Genomic DNA, 21,970 nt, shown 5'->3' with positions numbered 1-21,970 from the left:
TTGTCAGCATTTGACAGTCTGATTAGTATATATCTTGGAGTTGGTCTATTTGGATTTATTCTAATTAGAGTTCATTGAGTTTTTGCATTTGCATATTAAAGCCTTTTATAAGAGTTGGGAAGTTTCCCCCAATTATCTCCTCAGATAATTTTTATAACCCTTTACTCTTATTTGCTTCTTTTGGGACACAAATCCTTCTTATATTTGTGCACTTTATATTTTCCATCATTTCCCTGAGATCCAATTTAAAATTTCCATCTTTTTTCACCATTTGTTCTTTTGTGCATTCAAATTCATTTGCTCTGTCCTCTTGTTCACTTAGTCTTTATTCTACCTCCTCAAAACTGCTGTTGTGTGTTTCCAGTATAATTTTAAGGTGATTTTATTGGGATATACTCACAAACCATATAATTCATGCAAACTATACAATCAGTGGCACACAGCATCACCATATAGTTGTGCATTCATCACCAGAATCATCTTGTGAGCATTTTCGTTACTCCAAATAAAAAATATATGTAAAAAATTAAAAAAGAAATTAAAATAACATACCTAAACCTACCAATACCCCTTATCCCCCTATTATTTTTGTATTTGTTGTCATTAACGTATTACTCATTTGTCCATACAGTGGTTACTGGTAGTTTTAGTCACCATGTTTTCACTATCACATGGTCACAAGATAAAAGCTATATAGTTATATGATTATCAACAATCAAGTCTACTGGATTACTGTGCAAAAAGTTCAGGTATTTCCTTCTAGGTATTCTAATGCACTAGATACTAGAAAGGAATATCTATATAATGCATAACAGTAAACTCCAGATTGACCTCTAGTCACAATTTGAGATCTCTCAGCCACTGAAACTTTATTTTGTTTCATTTATTTTCCCCCCTTTTGGTCAAGATGGAATTTTAAATACCATTATGCCAGGGGCTGTCTCATCCCTTGGAATCCTGTCCCTCATTGGCAGGGAGCACTACACAACTGGAAGCAATGTCCCACATAGAGAGAGAGGAGGGTAGTGAGTTTATTTGTAGAGATGGCTGAGAAGAGAGTCCACATCTGAGAACAAAAGAGATTCTCTTGGTGTGACTCAGGTATAATTATAAGTAGGCTTAGCTTCTCCTTTGCAAGAATAAGTTTCATAAAGGCAAGCCCCAAGATCAAGGCCTTGTGTTACTAAATTGGGATTCCCTAATGCTTGTGGGGATATCAGAAATTCCCCAGGTGAGGAAATTTAATATTTCCACATTTTTTCCAGAACCTGAAGGGGACTTTGAAGATACTTTTTTTTCTTATATTTTGCCCAAAGTTCTCTGGGTTGCACTGGGATATCATATCAACCTGTTTAGAATATCAAGATCTCTTTCCCTATTCTAGGTTCCATGCAAGCATGTTCTTTCAATAAACTGACCATACAGGTTACATTAGAAAGTGTGCTACAAAGAATATAAAGTTTGTACCAAATAAATATCTCTTAAATAACAGTCAAACTCAGGATTAGAAGTGACTGCTGTAAAAGCTTAAATCTAGGAACCTTTACAACAAGCCTATTTGAACACTTTCCACTCCTGCATTGTCAATGGCCCAACCTCTTTCCACATTCTATACCCTGGTACTTATGCTCTTGATTTCAATTCTCAGCATTTGCTCATTATAGTAAGTTTATATTAGTGAGGACTTATGATACTTCTCTTTTCATTTCTGGCTTCTTTTATCCAACATCATGAAATCAACTTTCATTCACCTGATTGCTTGCATAATGACTTCATTTCTTCTTGCAGCCATTCAATATTCCTTTCTATTTTTACACCATATTTTTGCACAATATTTCAGCCATCAATATACCCTTAGTCTGCCTCCATTCATTGCAAATCTAGAATATTGCTACCATAAGTACAAGTGTATAAATATTTATATGTCTGTTTTTTTTTCCTACCAAGCACTTCTAAATCCCTACCAAGAGTGAATAGCTATATATCACCCTGAATACCTTCTCAACACTTGGGTCTTTATGTTTCTATGTTGTCAATTTCATTTATTGTGGCTCTAATCTCTGCTATGTCTTTTCTTTTTTGTGCTTTGGGATTAGTTTGCTGTTTTTTCTCTAGTTCCTCCATGTGAAGAGTTAGTTCCTCTATTTTTTCTCTTTATTTATTTTTTTCAAATAGGCATTTTGGTTAATAAATTTCCTTTTCATTACCACCTTTGCTGCATCTCATAAGTTTTGTTATGTTGTATTTTCATTGCCATTTGCCTCTAGGTATTTACTAGTATCTCCTGTAATTTCTTCCTCTACCCACTGGTTTTCTAAGAGTGTGTTGTTTAGCTTCCATATATCTGTGAATTTTACAATCTTCTGCCTATTATTTATTTCCAACTTCATTCCATTATGACCCAAGATAGTGTTTTTTGTAATATCAATATTTTAAAATTTGTTGAGACATGCTTTGTGATCCAACATGTGGTCTATCTTAGATAATGTTCCATGAGCACTTGAAAAAATGTGTATCCTGCTGTTATGGGGTGTAGAGTTCTATAAATGTCTGTCAAGTCTAGTTCATTTATCATGCAATTCAACATCCATGCATCTATGTTTCCTCATTGATCCTCTGTCTAGATGTTCTATCCACTTATGAGAGCAGTGTACTGAAGTCTCCAACTAGTATTGTAAATTTATCTACCACATCTTTCAGTGTTCTCAGTGTTTCCTTCATGAGTTTTGGGGCACTATGGCTTGGGCATAAATATTTATGCTTGTTATGTTTTCTTGATGAATTTACCCTTTTATTAATATACATTGTCTTTCTTTATATCTTTTCAGTGCTTTACATTTGAAGTCTAATTTGTCTGATATTAATATAGCTACTCATGCTTTTTTCTGGTTGCTGTTTGCATAAAATATCTTTTTCCAGCCTTTCACTTTCAGCCATTTTTTGTCCTTGTGTCTAAAATGACTTTTTTGTAGACAGCATATAGATGGGTCCTGTTTTTTTATCCATTTCTTCAGTCTGTGTCTTTTTATTTGGGAGTTTAATCCATTAACATTTAGTGTTATTACTGTAAAGCCGTCCTTTCTGCTACCATTTTGTGTTTTGGATTTTCTATGTCATGTCTTATTTTTTCCTCTCTCTCCTTTTACCCTTCCTGATAATCTTCATTTCTACAAACATCTTCTCCAAACCTCTTGCTCCTCTTTTCCTATTAGCCTGTAGCACTCCCTTTAGTATTTCTTGAAGTATTCATCTCTTATTCACAAACTATCTCAGTGTCTGTTTGTCTGAAAATAATTTAATTCACTCCCTCTCATTTTTGAAGGACAGTTTTGCCAGATATAGAATTCTTGGTTGGCTGTACTTTTCTTTCAATGTCTTAAATATGTCATACCACTGTCTTCTCACCTCCATGGTTTCTGCAGAGAAATCTGCTCATAGTCTTATCAATCTTCCCTTCTATATGATGGACTGCTTTTGTCTTGCTGCCTTCAGAATTCTCTCTTTGTCTTTGAAACTGGACAATCTGATCTATTCTGTTTGGCTTCAGAACTCTGTTTGCCTTCGGAATTCTCTCTTTGTCTTTGAAACTGGACAATCTGATCTATTCTGTTTGGAGTACACTGTATTTCTTGAATCTGTGGTTTTCAATCTTTCATAAGAGTTGGGAAATTTTCAGTAAGTATTTCTTCTATTATTCTTTCTGCCCCTTTCCCCCCTCTCTTCTCCCTCTGGAACACCCATAACATGTATATTCATGTACTTTATGCTGTCACTCAGGTCCCTAAGACCCTGTTCATATTTTTCCTTCTTTTCACCATATATTCTTCTGTAGATATGAATTCAAATGTCCTGTCTTCCAATTCACTGATCCTTTCTTCTGCCTGTTCAAATCTACTATTATTTACCTCCGATGTCTTTTTCGTCTCCTCCATTATGCCCTTCATTCCCATAAGCTCTGCTATTTGCATTTTCAAGGTTATGAATACTTTTTTATGGTCATCAAGTGTCTTCCTTATATCCTTCATTGCTTTTGCTATCTCTTCCTTCAGTTTATTGATGAATTTTGAATTTCCTTAGGAGATTTGTTTGAACATCTTTAAATAGTTCTTCCTTCAGTTCACTGAATTGATTAGCATTAGCTGCCTCAACTTCTGTATCTCATTAGAACTATTAGTTTGTTCCTTCGGCTGGTCCATATTTTCAAGTTTCCTAGTATGGGTCATTATCTTAAGCCATCTGGGCATCTGACTTCCTTGATTAGTTTATTCTGTAGCTTGTTTTCACTATTTTACCTAGGGTTTTCTTGTTGGTTGGCTTTGGTCTCTAATACTTTTTCAGTTCCACTTATTCTAGTCCTCTAACTTAGGTTCTATTTAGTTGATCAGAGTATTCCACCTCTTGTTTTTCTCTTTCTTGCCCTGCTTCTATGTAGCCTTTATGTGTGAGGGTCTCCTCTATGGTCAACCCCAGTCAGGCTTTCACAGTCCAGAGAGGCCCAGGTCCCAGGAAGAGTGTATTGAGTTTCCTTGAGAATGAGACCCTACTGTGAGGTCTTTAAATTCTGTGCTTTTCCTATCCTGTCCAGCTGGTGGTTCTTGCCAGCCCACAGCTCACCCACCAGTGTAAGACTGTATGGAGACTTTTCTCCTGCTGACCCTGACCCTTTCAGGGGGCATGGCTTACTGACACTGTTTTCTGAATTCCAGCTCCTGGGGTCTGAGTTCCCCTGAAGAAGGGCTGCCAATCAAGCTGAATCATGCCCCCCTTTTCTTGGGGAAGATATGGCTTTTAGTAAATTGTCTCCCCCACTAGACTTATTGCTTTGTCTCTCAGAGCTATCTCAGCTCTGCTCTTGCCTGGGCCCAAATTGCAAATCTTTGAAGATTTCTGTAATGGGATAATTACAATAGTTATTTTTAAAAAAGAGAAAAAGATTAAAGAAAAAAGAAAAAGAAAGTTTCAGTGTACACTATTTAAAGAAAAGCCCTTTAATTCCATTCCTGCAGTTCTAATGGGTTATGGAAGTGCAAAAAGACAATTGAGGAGCAAACAAGAAACCAGAAAAACCAGCTTTTCAGAGAAGGGCCCTGTCCCTCTGGGTTTGCATATGTGCCTGATTCTATTTGAGCTCATCCCTTCTCCATATTATGTTCACCCCCAACTCCAAAAGCCTCTGGTTTTGTTTTGTTTGTCTGTTTTTTATTGTTTTGTTTTATTTTTTCCTGTTTTTGCTAGCCCTATCTCCTCTCTGCCAGGCTGACTGTCCCCAGATTTTCTAGTGTCTGGTCCCAGTTTATCTATGGTTGGTGTTTCTCTTCAGCAGTCTGAGTTTGGTAATCAGTTCTGCAACTTCAGTTCTCCCTCCTGTTTTCCAGAACCAATGGCCCCTCCTGCCTCAGAAAACCAGCTGCAAAACAGTCTCTTGTGCCAGCAGGGAGGGTCTGCTGGCTGTAAGAACTTGCAGATTTTGCTGATCTCAGCTGCTCCATGTGCTCAAAACAGTTGTACAGTGTTTGTTCAAACTCAGATTCCTCTGCAGTGTCTGTTCCACACAGTTCCTGGCTATCTACCAGCTGCCCCAGAGAAGTAACTAAAACCCACACCTCACCACTCCAACATATTTCCCTGCCCCTCCCTTCATGAGGGCTCTCTCATTTTTGAAGACATCTTTGCTGGATAAATAATTATTGGATGACAATTTTTTTTCTCTTTCAGTATCCTAAATACATCATACCATTGCCTTCTCTCCTTCATAGTGACCAAAGAGAAGTAAACACTGAGCCTTATGTGACTTCCTTGTATGTGGTGAATTGTTTTTCTCTTGCTGCTTTGGGATTCACTCCTTCTCTTTAACATTAAGCAGACTGATTAGTATGTGTCTTGGAGTAGCTCTGTTTAGATTTATTCTATTTGGACTATATTGGGCTTCTTGGATCTCCATATTTATGTTTATTTTAAGGTTTGTGAAATTTTCAGTCATTAATGTCTTCAAATATTCTTCCTGACCCTTTACCCTTGTCTTCTACCTCAGGGACACCATAATATATATGTTTGTGTGTCCTTGTTGTCTATTTCACTGAGACCAAATTCAATTTTTTTTCCATTTTTCTCCATTTGTTCTTTTGCATGTTCTGGTTTTGTTCCTCTCTCTTCTAGTTCATAGATACTTTCTTTGTCCTCTACAAATCTGCAATTGTGCTGTCTCTAGAATATTTTTAATTTTGTCTACATTATCTGTCATTTCCTTAAGATCTGCTATTTTTCTATGTAATCTCTCAAATTCTTCTTTATGCTCACCTACTGTCTTCTTAATATCTTTTATCTCTTAAACCATACTTTAAAAATTATTGTGGAGATTTGTTTGACCATTTTTGAATAGTTGTCCAAAGTCTGTATTTCCTCAGACTTTTTAAGTTTTGGTCATTTTTTTTTGGCCATATATTCTTGTTTCTCAATGTGCCTTGTAATATTTTGCTGGCTTATGGGCATTTGGTTATCTTGATAAGATTATTTTGAAAGTTGGTTTCCCTCCTGCTTCAATTATTTGTTGATTGGCTTCATGTTGAAGGCTTCCTTTGGCATTTGGTTCATCAGTATTGTATCGCCAAACTATAGCCAACCTCCTATACAAGGGGTGCAGACCCATAACAAATGGCCCTAGAGAAAGTGTCAGGAGAGTGTCTTCCCAGACTACACTTTCTGAGCCTTCCCAGAAGATGATAGTCTTTGGTGATCTATTCCCCATAGCACTACAAAATTAAGTTGTTTTTTTTATCCCTCTTACCCATCTCTTTCTACACTGAGCAGGAATAAATGCCCTGTGGTGCAATGGGCAACTTTCCAGAACAAAGAACCAAAGCTATGGGCCCCATTTGTCCTTTACTACCATCAAAAGTTTGGGTTAAACTGTTCCATTTCCCCCACTCTTTCCAAAGGGATGACCTCCTTGTCTCTCCTAGACCACTGCAAATCCCCCAGTAATGACCCAGTTGTACTCCTGGCTGTCAGCCTCAGGGGTGGAGGGAAGGCTACATGGGGCTGCAGTGGGTTAGTCACTTTTCACAGCTTCTCTGTGGAAATAGTGGGGCTACAAGCATCCTGGGTTCAAAACTGTGGAACCCAGAGGGTCACTCCCTTCCATCCAGTAGCTGAAACAGGGCTATGCTGCATGTTCCACTTTTCCTGAGGGGTGGGCCTCCATTTCTTTCCCATCACAATGCTGCCAACCAGATAAGAGCCAGATGTGAAAGGATCCACTGGACTTGGGAGAGGGGGATATGTGACAGGCACTCTGATGCAGATCAGTCCCTCACCACAGTCCCACAGTTTATGGGACCAATTGAGCTATGGGCTCCTGAGTTTCCATATGGAAAGGCTGCAGGACTGAGAGATTAACTTTGCTGGCCAATAGTTTGCCCAGAGATGTGCCACATCTGTCTTCCATGGGAGTGGGTGATGGGCAGTTGGAACTGCAATGGAGATTATTATTTCACTATAGTTTCTCAGTTTCTGGGATTAAAGGAGCAGCCTGCTTTGAAAGTTCTGTATGAAAAGGCTCTAGGCTGAGCAACCAAAAGGGTTAAATTTGCTGGCCCTCAGTTGGAATAGGACTGCAGTGCATCTCATCAGCTGGCAAGAACCAACCCATTCCACAGCTGCCAGGCTCAGGGGGAAGTAGGGAGACCAGGTGCTGAGACTGAGCTCACTTATGACAATTTGTCAGCCATGTTTTCTCCATTTTTATGTCCTTCTTTTTGTTATATGCTACAATCATCCTTCCCTGGTTTCCTGAGCCCCAGAATCACTGCTTTGGATAATCCCTGCCTGTTCTGTAGGTACCTTTGCTTAGGGAGTGAATTTGCTTGTCTTTATTCCATCATTTTCCTGGAAGTCTCCCCAGAACACATTTTATTAAAGACTTCAAGATTTCTGAACATCAATTTCTAAAGAAAATTCAATCTGAATAAAGGTGAGCCTTTTCAGTTAAGAATAAAACAGCTTCTGGGGATATTTGTTGAATTTGGTCAAGGAATATCTGCAGCTTTTCCTGATGTTGATCAAATGACTCTGCTACTTTAAGAGCCTCCAGAGTAGTTCTTTTGACAACATGAAAAATGTACCATGTTGAGGTTTGCAGAGGAACAAACATGGAAGGAGTTTTGTGTGTGCCATTATTTTCCCAGATAATTTTTACCCAGTTCATGATGGTAACTTTTTACCCACTGTGTGAAGTTTTCTCAGACAACATGGTGGAAATTAGAGGGATATCTCCTGAGTCTTCTGTTTCTGAGCAAACTTTCCTGGTAGCTGGTGAGACAAGTGGTGGGCAGCACCTATGATTCTCCCAATATCCCCTGCCTGCCACCTCATATTCATGCCCTTCCTTAAATTTCTCCCCTGGAGTGTTGGCAGGACTTTGTGACTTAACTCTCATGATTACAATATGGTCAAAGACATGAGATGTTACTTCTGAGATTAAGGTTCCTAAAGACTTGAAAAGAAACTGAGTTTCATGTTGATAGTACTCCATTGCTTTCTTGTTTGTTTACCATGATGGAAGCCAGCTTCAATATCATGAGTTTCACCTCAGAAACACCCATGTGGGAAATAACTCAGATAATCCTCTGCCCGATAGCCCTGAAATGAACTGAATCATACTAACAGTTATATGAATGAGAATGTAAGAATGTTGACACTGGTTCTGGTCTTTATATGATTGTGAACCTGGTGGACACTTTCTGTCTAGGTGTAGAGTTCTGCAATATTTAAGAAAAGTGTAAAGTTATCAAATAATCATACAGACTCTGTTTTCTAATATAACAACATGTATCAATAAGAAAGAAAATTTTAAACTGGACTGTCATTCTAATTAGTAAAGTGATAAAATTCAATGAATAAAACTCAAAACCACATCAAAGGTACATAGAAAGGGACATAACTAGTTAGTTACTATTAAAGATGAAATGTTGAATAGGAAAATGTAACTAGTGTATGGTTGTTAATATAGAAGTCCTTATTCTTCCTAATTTACTTGAAAATTTCACTGCATTTTAAGGCATCAAAGTCATAGATTGATTCTTTAAATTAGAATCTTAATTTTATGTTACCAACATGATAACTGGAAGTAAGATCTGGAGTACAGTGCAGCTTCCTCCTTGGAGAAAAGCAGTTCAAGTTCTATCAAGGACATTGACTTTTCTCCTCTTCCTGTTCCAATATTAACAAGTCCTCAGAGATATAGATAACTCTACCAATTTAGCTAATTATCCACTCTCTGAACCAAGGTCTTAGGTCACCTAACAGTAAATAATCAACCTATTTCATACAACATTAGAGGTTACTAGTACTAGGGAATTGGGGTCCATGGGAGTTCTGTCTTCCCAGGTTGTTATCTGCCTCAGGAGATGTCTGTTTTCCTGCCAGTCTTGAGGTCAGAGCTGCAGCATTTCACATCCAGCAGAGTAATGGCATCACAAATGCATTCATTAGTCATGTCCCAGAAAGGATGAAATGCATCTAAGTTAATGATGTAGGAGACATTAGATTTAGGGTTGTCTGTTGGGGATATTGTTTCCTTATCATTAGTATAAGTGTAACCACTGACATAGTCATATGGGAGGGCCCTCAAATGCAATGTCTTGCACTGACCCATATGGGGGTTTCTGTTATTACTTCAAATGAGGATTTCATAAGCCTCATTCAGAATTTTTCTTTCCTAAATTTCTGGTCCTTGTCTCCATAACCATCTTCACTTCCATAGCAGGAAATGGGTCTCTCTAAACTGTCTCATGTGTATTCCAAATGACAGTATTAGTTAATTCAGTTCCCTGGATCCTAGCTCTGAGGGCAATTATTGTTTCTACCCTCCACAGACAAAGGCAACAGTAGCCATTTTTCCAAGCCTTCCAAGACAAATGCACTGGCACTCAATGTTTCAACACTTCTGGGAAAGGGATGGAGGCTGTGGAGATTAAAAAATGCAGTGCTTTCTCAAGGCTGTGGGTCAAATTTAGCTGTAGGTATGCATTACCTGGGCAGGTCAGCCATCAGAGAAATCCCTGGTGCCCTTCAACAGCCCTCACACAAGGCACTTTGGCACTGGTCTGTGCCCCATTTGTGGGTCCCTTGCTCTATGATGGCTGGGAAATCCCAAATATTGAAAGTCTTCCCTGTATTAACCCTCCCCTGAGAATTCATCCTCTGGGCAAAAGCAGCCATTATTCAATGAAAGTACTGTAAAAAACTATACAGGTGAACAATCTGGGACAAAGGCTTGCTGACTTCAGATACACAGGCGGGGTAGGTTTCCTTTTCTGGGAAAACATAGAGGACACCCAAGCTCCTGTAAATGGGGGAAATCCAAAACAAGAAACAAGAAAAAGTCCAACACAAGTCTGTGGTGCCATAGGATATGGAAGACCCTGCACACTGCATTCACCTTCAGAAGACATCCTTAACAGTTGGGTTGAAGCTCAGGACAGCATTGTCATATTCTCAGCTGTTTACTAAAATAAGAAATGGACATCCCAAGGAAGAAATCCCTGAGATAATATTTTAAAATAGTAAAATATAAAGTGTGCAATAAAAGAGTACAAGGCAAAAAAGAAAATGAGAAATGATGGGCCATCTAAAGGAAGAGGATAAAAATGCAGAAAACACCAACAATGAAGACATTAATGTGGACATACAAAATAAAGGTTTTGTACAATAAACTTAGAACTCCTTAAGGTGATGAATGAAAATACAGAGAAATAACTACAGGATATTGTGTGAACAATGAAAGAACAATAAGAAAGTCTAAATAAAGAGATAGAAATATTTAAAAGGAACCAAATTTGGCTACTGAGTTGTAGACTGCAAAACTGAAATGAAAAATGCCCAGTATGGTTTTAAGAGCTGGTTGGAGATAGGAGAAGAAACAATAAGTGAACTTGAAGACAAAACACTTGAAATGGGTTAAGCTGAGGAGCAGAAATGAAAAATAAATATTAAATGTGAAAGTACACTAAGAGGGCTTTGGGACACTATCAATATACATGTTATGGGAGTCCAAAGAAGGAGAAGAAAGGGAGATAGGGGCAGAAATAATAGTGAAAGAAATAATGACAGAGAACTTCACAAAGTTAGCAAAATATGTGAATATGAACACCCAAAAAGCTGAAAGAACAACAAACAGGATAAACATAGAGGTAAAATAAATATCCATCAAAAATTGATTACACTATCAAATACAAAGGACAAAGAAAGAGTTCTGAAAACTGCAATAGAAAAGCAATGTGTTAATTACAAGGGAGTTCCAATTAGATTGAGTGCAGACTTCTCATCAGAAACCATGGAGGCAGGAAGGCAGTGGGTCAAAAGCCTTTAACTGATAAAGAAAAATACTGCCAGCCAAGAATTCTAAATCCATTAATAACATTTCAAAAATGGGGGTGAGATTACAATATTCTCAGATAAACAAATGCTAAGGAGTTTATCACCACTAGACTTGCCCTACAGACAATGACAAAAATAGTTTTTCAGACTGAAAGTAAAGGACACTGGACAGAGGTTCAAACAGGATAAATATTTAAAATAGCATCAATAACACTTTTGTTGTCTTGCTATGCATGAATGATTCATTCCCCTCCAAATATGTCTCTTCTAAGAAACCACAGTCATAAATGTGGTTGGATATGTACCTGCAATGTTTCCATAAATTTCATATTGATTCAGGAGCCCACAAATTATTTTCTTGAATACTTAAAATAAATAGTATCATGCTACTAATACTACCTCAAAACATCATAGTTTACAATAATATTGTAATTTTGGACTCTCTGTAAATTACATATATCTGATTAAATTCTAGTTAAACTGATGCATAATATTTCTGGGAGATTAAATCCATTTCTGTCAATTTATTTTTACAACAATCCTATGAAAATTGCCTAGCCTCTCTCCTTTCATATAATTCAGAGTTTCCCTAACCTATGTGCATGAAAGGTAAATGTATGAGTTTCAACAACTGATGGATATTTAATCTTACTAATAATTGCATACATATGCTTTCCCAGTAGAAAAATCATACATAATTAAATGCATGCTCTTATTATGTTTTCATGTCAGGAATTCCTCAAAGCAATCTAGAAAACATTATCCCATGATTGTTCCACATGAAAACCCATCTTCTCTAGAAAATACTATTGCAAATGTTGGATTTGCAAACTAGGTTTAAAGTTAAAAACTACTCATAAAAACTCTGCAATCCAAAATGATCATGACTAAGATTCCTATAAACCACTGGCTTATTCAGCAAAGTCACAGATGAAATCGCCAATTTCCAAGGGGGAAAGTCCATTGTTCTGCTTCCATTTTCTCATCTGGGTTTAAGGCAGATGTGAAAATGAAAACACTCTTTAGCTCTGGTTGGGGGAATAGAGAATCAATATCTGATACCATATTGTTGACTCCCTCATGGTGTGACACTTTAAAAATTCATGGTTTGGAACTTAGCTATGAATCAATATTGGAATAACAGGATTATTGATGAATATAATATTTAATCACCTTTATTTTCAATTTTATGGCAGTGTGTGAAGCCTATTTATCTCAAGAAATTTGGACATCCCCAAATTGTTTCTCAGTCAACAAGACAAAATTGAATTTCTTTTTCTCTTGGTCCCTTCTATTTTAATTTTTTGTTAATCTTAGCCAATGTTTGATAATATAAAATTAGGGGTTATATAAAAGAGAAAATTAAAGATGCATAAAAAATTAATGCCACAGATACACACAGCCCCATTTCTTGATCCTGTCTCTTGTCCTATGGGACATCCTTGGAAGGGATGAACAGACAGGCAGGAAGTTACCCAGGGAGTGGAAGCCATATTATTTCTCCTTTGTTTCTGTGAAGTAAAGAAGGTAATGAGTACTCAAAAGATATTTTTGTTTCATTGCCTACACTATGACAAGCACTGCTTATGCTCTGAGGAATCAGAAATGAATGGTATTTAGTCCTCTCCCTCTAGGCACCATGCATGGAGTGACCAGGGAAGCAAAATGGAGGTTGAGTTGACAAGGTGCCTTGTGTCTAGAATAATTCCTGACTTCACCCATTTTTACTCCAGGGCATGGTATAAATTAGATTGAAAGACTGTGCAATTTTTTATCTGTAAAATAAGGATAAACTTTGTTCCTCTTTACTGGGGATGATTATGAAGAAAAAAATGAAATAAGTTACATAGATCACTTAACTCAAGTCTCAGGCTGGGAAAGCCTCCATATGGGTTATGATATGGTTACTTTCATCCCACTCTCTTTCAGTTTGTTTAAGCTGCTGTTATGCAAAATACCAGAAATGGATTGACTTTTATAAAGGGGATTTATTAGGTTGTAAATTAACCATTTTAAAGCCATAAGAATATCCAAACTAATGCAACAACAACAGGATACCTTCACTGAGGAAAGGCCAAAGGAATCTGGAACACCTCTGTTAGCTGGGGAGGCATGTGGCTGGTGTCTGCTTGTCCTTTGCCCCCAAGTTGCATTGCTTTCAGCTCGTGATACCAGTAGCCTTCTCTTTAAGCATCTGTGGTTTCTCACTCAGGTTCTCTGGAGCCAATTTTGGATTTCATCTCCTAGTTTAGCAACTCCAAAGTCTGGTCTCTAAAATAGGCATTTTCTCTCTAAGCATCTCTCTGAGATCTTTCAAATTTTCTCTGCCTTTTAATCTTTCATATTGGATGCCAGTAAACTAAGACCCACTTTGAAGGGGTGGGGTCACACCTCCATGGAAATAATCTAATTGAAATGTCCCACCCACAATGGGTAGGTCACATTTCCATGAAAACAACCTAATCAAAAGATCCCATCTACCATAAGTTTTCACCCACCAGAGTGGTAGATCAAAAGAACATTGTCTTCTCTAGGTTACACAAAATTATCAAACCAGCACACCCTTTTATGCATCACTGCCTTTGAGATCATTTGGAATGCACATGGGCCAGTTTGGAAGGATGCATTTCCTGCTATGGTGGTGATAATATCTGTAGAAAGAATCAGATGGGGGAGGAAAGCAGAATTTTGAATGGGACTTCTGAAATCTTCACTAGAACGAGAACATAAACTCCATATGTCTCAGAGTTGAGACACTGCATTTGAGGGCCCTCCCGTATGGTTATCTCAATGGTTACCATTGTACTAATGATGAGGAAACAGTATTCCCAACAGACAACCCTAAATCTAAGTTCTCCCATGGTGTTCACTTAAATGCATCTTGTCCCTGCTGAGCATGTCTGACAAATGTGTGGGCAATGCCATTACTCTGCTGGATGGCAGAAAATGCTGCATCTCTGAACTAAGGATTAGCAGGAAGACAGACTTAGGCTTGGGGCTCCTGAGGCACATGACTCTCTGGGAGAAGATGATCCCCATAGTAGCCTACTTATCTAGAATCAACAATTTTTAATGGTTTTGAAAACAGGTTGATTTTTATTGTTGGATGGCCTAAGAGCTCAATTCACAGAGTGGATAATTAACTAAATGAGACTATGTATCACCATACCTGGACACTTGTTAGTGTTAATGGAAAAGGAAGAAGAGAAAGGTCAATATACTCAATAGATCTGGGCCTACTCTCTTCTCTGGAGGAAGCTGGCACTTACTCCAGCTGTGACTTCCAAGTAGCTGGAATATTAACATAAAATTTATACTATAATTTTAAAAATCATTCTTTGGCATTGATATCTGGAAATTCAGTGAATTTTTAAATAATTTAGGAAGAGTTAGGTGTACAATAGCAGACACATAATACTATTTACATTTTCTTATTTAAAATTTTATCTCTAAGGATAACTACTTATTTTCCTTTCTATATGCTTTTGATATGGTTTGGGATTTTATATGTTGAGATTTATAATTTTACTAAATTGAAGGACCATCCATTTCTAATTATTTTTTCTTACTGGAATATATTAACATATTAGAAAATATTAATTTGGCATACTTATTTCATATCTTGTTTTCCTTTAATATTTCAGGGCACTCCAAGTCTGCAAAGTGAGAACTGGAGTTATGCTCATATAATTATCCTTGGAGGGTATTCTTCCAATCTCTCTGACATGATTGGTACCATCATGATTTAGTTTCTCCTGAGCTATTGGGAAGAGCATTTCTGAGTTTCTTTCCACCTGGGTTCTCCAGGGGTATCCCACAACATAGCCACATCCTTCCAACTGAGCACATAAGCAAGAAAGAAATGGAGCCAACAACATGAAGTTCATGTTGTTCAAAAATAACATCCCATATCTTTGATCATGCTGTAGTCATTGGAGGTGAGTCATGAGGTACTGCCCATACTTGGGATGGATTTAAGAAAGGGAATGAACACTGCCTGATGGGATACTGGGAGAACTGTAGATTCTGCCCACCACATAGGCCTCTCAAGATATCAGAACATTAGCCTGTAAAACAAAACAAGACTCTAGAAATGTCCCTCTGCTTTACAAAATAATCCCCAACCCATATCCCCATCATGTACAGGGCAAGAAATTCCTGGGTAGGAAATGGCACACAAACTCCTTCTGTAATTGTTCCACTGTAGATCTCAATATGATGCTTTTTCCTTGCAGTTAAAAATACCACCCTGGTGACTCCTAAACCATCAGGGTCACTCCATTGACATCAGGCCAAGATGCAGCCATTCCATTCCCATACTAAACACATGTCCCCAGAGACTCTCATTTCTGTTTAAATAAAAAGACTTCATACCATTATTCAGAATTTATTTTCTTTGAATTTAATATTCATAAATCTCAAAGTCTTTAATAAAATGTGTTTTGGACTGCTGTTAGTTTAGTAGCTGTTAGTAACTCTCCCTAGTGAGGAACTCTGGTTTGTCAACTGCTGTCTAAAAGAAAGTGTAAATGTGGTTACTGAATTCAAATTGATATGAATAAAAGGGTTCCATTTATGAGTGTGTAGATGAATGTTGGAGAGTAAGATTTTAGAGAACAAAAGACTTACTGGCATGTGTGTACAGATGTATTAAAGACAGAGAGGCTATGATTTGACACATTTTAGAATGCTGGCTCTATATTGAGGAGAAGGCATCACATTTTCTGTTACTGCCAAAGCTTAGTATATAGAATGTCATTGGAAAGCAAAGATAGGTTCATACAGAATTTTATTTCTCTAGCTTCTAGAATACCATAAAATGGGTTGATTTTTCAATAGGAATTTATTGGCTTAGAAGTCTAGAAGACTTGTTTCCTCTTGGGTCAGTTTTCATGCCTGCTGGAAATCTTTGCTTTCCTTGCCTTTTCCACCAAATGACAATGAATATGGCAACATATTCTCGTTTCTCTTCTAGGTTCCATTTAACTCCAGTACTGGCTGCTCCTTATGGATTTTATCTACAGCTGACCTTCACTCTGCTTATAAAATAATATTTTAATATGGATTGAAGATTCAATCATCAATCAGTCAATATGATTGATTCAGTAAGGCCATGCCTTTACTGAAGTTGCATATTGAAGAGATTTTATTTACAGTAGATCCACCAGAATGTGGACAAAGAACCAAGAATATATCCAAACTGGGGTATACAATTCAAACCAACACATAGAGTAAAAAGAGAGATGTGCTTTTTGATTTTCACAATTCCCTCTCACATGATGCTTATCTTTGAGGGCACAGAAAGACCATCAGTTTTTTAAACTATTTTCCTACCCCATTGAGGAATTTTGATACACAATTTTATCCCTGTGTTATTCATGTAATTTATCAAAGTACATTCAGTATACAATATATTATTCTTGCACCTATTATTAGATGACATATAATACATCCCTCTAAGTGACACTAAGAATAAAAGCAAACAAACCATATATTTGTACACACAGCAATTCTTAGACATTTGTATAGCAGATCTAGTGGAAAGGAGGAAGTAAAATGCTGGAAGAAAGGATGACATCTTTTTCACATTTTCTTGTGAGATAATGGATAACTTGTTCATCATTCTCAAAGCAGATATGGGATACATGTCTGCACTCATTTTGCTAGATTTGAGTATGGAAACATGATATTCAGGTCATACTTTGTACAGTTCTTCCAATTGTATAAACAAATTATAAGGGGTTGTCAGCTGTTTAGGTTGCAACATATATTAAGTTAAAATAATTTATTTGAATGGAATGATCCTTAAAGTAGGTGATCACAATGAAGATATCTATATTTGATGGGGATTTACCATGTGCATATATTATTTGTAAACCCTAAAGTGATTCCACTTAAACTAAATCTGATACAAATTAACAAATGAAGGACTTGAGTGTTAAATAACATGTCCTAGTCACAGGCATGCTACTACAGCCCCACTGATGTGCCAAAGGAACCATGAGAAGATGAGACATGAAGAGAATATAAAAGCCTGAAAGCTATGAAAAATTCTGTGACCAAAGGGGCATAATTTAACTTCCAGATATTTGGTTTTCTGTGCTTTCTTATCCACAAACTTAAAAGGTAGGCACAGTCTTTGTTGCTCAGATGTGGCCCTCTCTCTCTGGCTAAGCCAACTTGAAAGGTGAAATCACTGCCCTCCCCACTACGTGGGATCAGACACCCAGGGGAGTGAATCTCCCTGGCAACGTGGAATATGACTCCCGGGGAGGAATGTAGACCCGGCATCGTGGGACGGAGAACATCTTCTTGACCAAAAGGGGGATGTGAAAGGAAATGAAATAAGCTTCAGTGGCAGAGAGATTCCAAAACGAGCCGAGAGGTCACTCTGGTGGGCACTCTTACGCACACTTTAGACAACCCTTTTTAGGTTCTAAAGAATTGGGGTAGCTGGTGGTGGATACCTGAAACTATCAAACTACAACCCAGAACCCATGAATCTCGAAGACAGTTGTATAAAAATGTAGCTTATGAGGGGTGACAATGGGATTGGGAAAGCCATAAGGACCAAACTCCACTTTGTCTAGTTTATGGATGGATGTGTAGAAAAGTAGGGGAAGGAAACAAACAGACAAAGGTACCCAGTGTTCTTTTTTACTTCAATTGCTCTTTTTCACTCTAATTATTATTCTCGTTATTTTTGTGTGTGTGCTAATGAAGGTGTCAGGGATTGATTTAGGTGATGAATGTACAACTATGTAATGGTACTGTGAACAATCGAAAGTACAATTTGTTTTGTATGAAAAAAAAAAAAAAAGGTAGGCACAGTTATTGAGGCAAGTGTTGTGACATATATGAATTTTTGCATTATGTCCCAAATCTTCCCTTTCCTATGGACCCTAGAGAACATAACTTCCCCTATGAGTAAAACAATAAATCTTAGCTTGAGGAAAACAGCAGTGTTGTCAGAAGCTATGCCCAGTAAGATAAACAGCACCACCACCAAAAGTTATGCCAAGGAGGAAAATATGAAATGTTGTAGATGCGTAACAATTTGAATATATACACAGCCAACCACACTGCACTACTACCTCAAACACATCTCCCTTTGTCTAAATCTTATAAAACATTACCCTCTCCACTGGTCAGTGCAGGCCATCAAAGCAAAGAATTACTGTCTCTCTTTCTGCTGCCAGTATGAAGAACCATGCAAGCCCCAAGAAATGTTCTATCTTTCTTGCAAATGACTTGTCTGAGTCATTCTTGGTCTGTCATACCCCTCACAGTTTGATGGAGGCTGTCCTTTTTCACAGTTCCTCACCCTACTTGGAAAGAGGGTGTTCCTCTGAGGATTGACCCCAGGGCCTGTTTGATGTCCCTGTTCCTCAGGCTGTAGATGAAGGGGTTCAGTGTGGGGGCAACCAGCATATACATCACTGAGGCCACAATAGTGTTCCTGGGTGAATGTGAGTAGGCTGAACTCAGGTACACTCCCATGCCTGTTCCATAAAACAAGCAAACAACTGACAGGTGAGAGCCACAGGTGGCAAAGGCTTTATACTTCCCACCTGAAGATGGGACTGTCAGAATGGAGGAAACTATTTGGGTATAAGAGAAAATGATCAGTGAGACTGGAATTCCAGCAAAGATGGCAACAGTAAAATGTAATAATATGTTACTGAAGGAGGCATCAGAACAAGCAAGTTTGAGGAGCTGAGGAAGGTCACAGAAGAAATGAGGAATCTCCACATCTGAGCAGAATATTAGCTGTGATACCATTAAGAACTGTAGCTGGGAGTCCAAAATGCTGATGATAAAAGAAAGCAGAACCAGTAGGCCACATAGCCAGGGTTTCATGATAACTTGATAGTGGAGAGGATGACAGATTGCCACAAACCTGTCATAGGCCATCACAGTCAGAATCAGACTTTCCAAACATGCAAAAAGACTGAAAAAGGACAACTGAATCAGGCAGCCTGTATAGGAGATTACTCCTCCATGAATGTGGATATCCATAAGCATCTTTGGGACTGTGGTAGAGGTGAAACCAATGTCAGCCAAGGACAGGTTGAAAAGAAAGAAGTACATGGGGTTATGGAGGTGGCAGTCAGAGCTCACAGTCAACATGATGAGTAAGTTCCCCAGAATGGAGACTAGGTACATGGACAAAAACACCCCAAATAGGAGGGCTTGTAGTTCTGGGTCAGCTGTGAACCCTAAGAGGATGAATTCTGAGACACTGGTTAGATTCTGTGGTTCCATGAAGCAGAGACATATTTGGAAAAGGAAATAGGATTAGGTTATTAGGAAGTAGTATACAGACAACAAAGTGTTTTCATTTCAGATTGAAGAAATTAAAGTATAAAGTATTCATACTCAAGAGGCACACATCTTGATACCTTCAGTAATACTCTCCATTTGTTACAAACCCATATTTCTTATGACTCCTTTTCATTTCTTTATTTGATTTTCACCTGTTTCTCTAGATACCCACTATGGAGAATCTAGAAGCAAGGACATCAGGCTGAAAAAAATACATGAACATGATTAAATGTTTGTTTCATCAGTTGAAACATAAGGGATAAAATTTATTCTAAGAAAAAAATGGTCTAATTAAAGGACATAAGAACACCATCAGATATATTTTACACTACTGAAATGAGTTCTCCTGATTTTGGACAATTTATGGATACCTTATATAAGCTTTAACAAGGAGTCTGATTCCAATTTTTGTATGTTTGACTCCTAAAAACATTTTAGTCTCACCTTCAATGTTGCTTTCTGTTCCACATACAGGGAAGGTGATGAGATACCCTACTGCTATCCTTTTTCACATAAGCCAGAACCTGCATTAGAAGACTGCTAAAGGAAATTAAGTAAAACCAGGCAAGAAAAAGCCATTGCATGAGGACTCTGAACCTGGTCTTACCCACTAACCATAATAGAAATACAAATTATCTTGCCCCCACAAGTCATTTTCAGATGAGTTTTAGAGACCTAACCTGGTCTACTCAAATAGCCATCTTATATTGATAATACACGTTCCATATACTCTTCATCTCTGTGTGTGTGTGTGTTTGTGTGTATGTTTATACACATCAGTCTTGATATCTGAAACAAATATTGTGTGGTGTTCCACCCTGTGGCTTCAAAATCATCAGAAACCCCTAGAATCAAAAAATTTGATTCTATACTAAACGCAAGTGTATTTAATCAGTTGACATTTACATATACATAATAATTGAACCTGCATTAGAGGATTGCTTAAGAAAATTAAGTAAAATAAAATGTTGAGAGTGCTCAGTGCAGTAGTTCTGTAATCTCATTGATCTTTATAAATACCCATGGTTCTGCTAAAATATACAGACACCAAGTTACAGTCTAGGAGCAATGATATCAGAAATTGTACATAGGTGGCCAGTGGTGATTCTAAGTACCTCTAGAATTATGAACCATTTCCCTAGAAAAATGTCAGGAACATAGAAATGCTTCATTCATTTTATCTATTATTATTATCATTAGTAGCCAAGCACTGTATTAAAAATTCAAATGTTTAAAAATATTTGCTTCAAATGCTATAGAGATTTAAAGTGTTGCCAATAACATTTGTCTTTCCTCCTATCCCTGCATTATCCCTTTTACTTAAATCTATCCCTCTAAGACACCACTGTCATGAATATTCTTGGTACATTTATCTGATAGATTTATAATGTTAACATTGACATAAGTATTCATAAATAGTTTTCTTGTAAGTTTTCACAGTAGCCTTCTCCTATATGCAATACCCCCAAACATTCTCCTTTACTACAGTTGTGTGTTTTATGTCTCTCTAAAAGGTACACACCTCTAGTAAATGTCTAGTTTAACTCATGCATGGTATCACTTGGGGGATGAACACCACTTTGTCAATTTGTTATTCCAACAATCGTTTCAAAATTCTTCTTCTCCACTCCATTAACACAACTAATAATTTCTATAACATAAATGTATAAGGATATTTCTATGGGTAGTAATAATCTAAGAATTAAATTTTAACATTAATTGCCTGTTTCTTTCATAATAGAAAAAGCAAACAAAATTAACCACTTGTTCTTACTGTTAACCTGTAGAATCATAAATATACCTGATGTCATTCTTGTAATTTTTATTTTTTATTGCTCTACATGAAATTTCCACCTTGTGTAGGAAATGCTTTATCTTAAGTCTCCAAACTGTGCTGTAAAATGAGGTAGTACTCATGGAAAACACAATGGAGTACTGTATATTGTATGAAAAGTCCTTTAAAAGAGTAGCTCATTTGGGTAATTCACAGAACTTACTCCCAGTAAACAGGAGAAATAGGTAGTTTTGCTACATTTGCTCTTTGAGACCAAATCAGATTTGAAGAAAAAAATAATGCTAGATCCTCTCTGGTGAAAGGGGCATATTGCTAGTATAGGAGTAAGAGATCCAATACATGAGCCCAATATCTTCCATCCGCTGGAATTTTTGTCACTTCATTAATACCCATATTTTTAGTATGAGATTTTATCACTATTTGGGAGGCAGATTTATTAATTAAAATACTTTCACAAGAGATATATACTTACTT

General features: G+C 37.3%; 1 protein-coding gene across 1 annotated transcript; it reads right to left on the bottom strand.

The window, feature by feature from the left end:
* Nucleotides 1-18,696: 18,696 nt before the first annotated feature.
* On the bottom strand, nucleotides 18,697-19,662 carry LOC119525689 (olfactory receptor 18-like). The gene has a single exon (XM_037824519.1). The coding sequence runs from the start codon at nucleotides 19,639-19,641 to the stop codon at nucleotides 18,697-18,699; it is 945 nt and encodes a 314-aa protein (XP_037680447.1). The 5' UTR covers nucleotides 19,642-19,662.
* Between the last annotated feature and the right edge of the window lie 2,308 nt (nucleotides 19,663-21,970).

The sequence above is a fragment of the Choloepus didactylus genome, assembly GCF_015220235.1.
Source record: "Choloepus didactylus isolate mChoDid1 chromosome 25 unlocalized genomic scaffold, mChoDid1.pri SUPER_25_unloc4, whole genome shotgun sequence".
Classification (NCBI taxonomy): domain Eukaryota; kingdom Metazoa; phylum Chordata; class Mammalia; order Pilosa; family Megalonychidae; genus Choloepus; species Choloepus didactylus.
Note: the sequence above shows the minus strand (reverse complement) of the source record. Positions and strands in the feature narration are given on the sequence as shown.

Bases quoted from the DNA above. Each gene is read 5' to 3' on its own strand.
- LOC119525689 (XM_037824519.1), bottom strand. From the start codon at position 19,641: ATGGAACCACAGAATCTAACCAGTGTCTCAGAATTCATCCTCTTAGGG.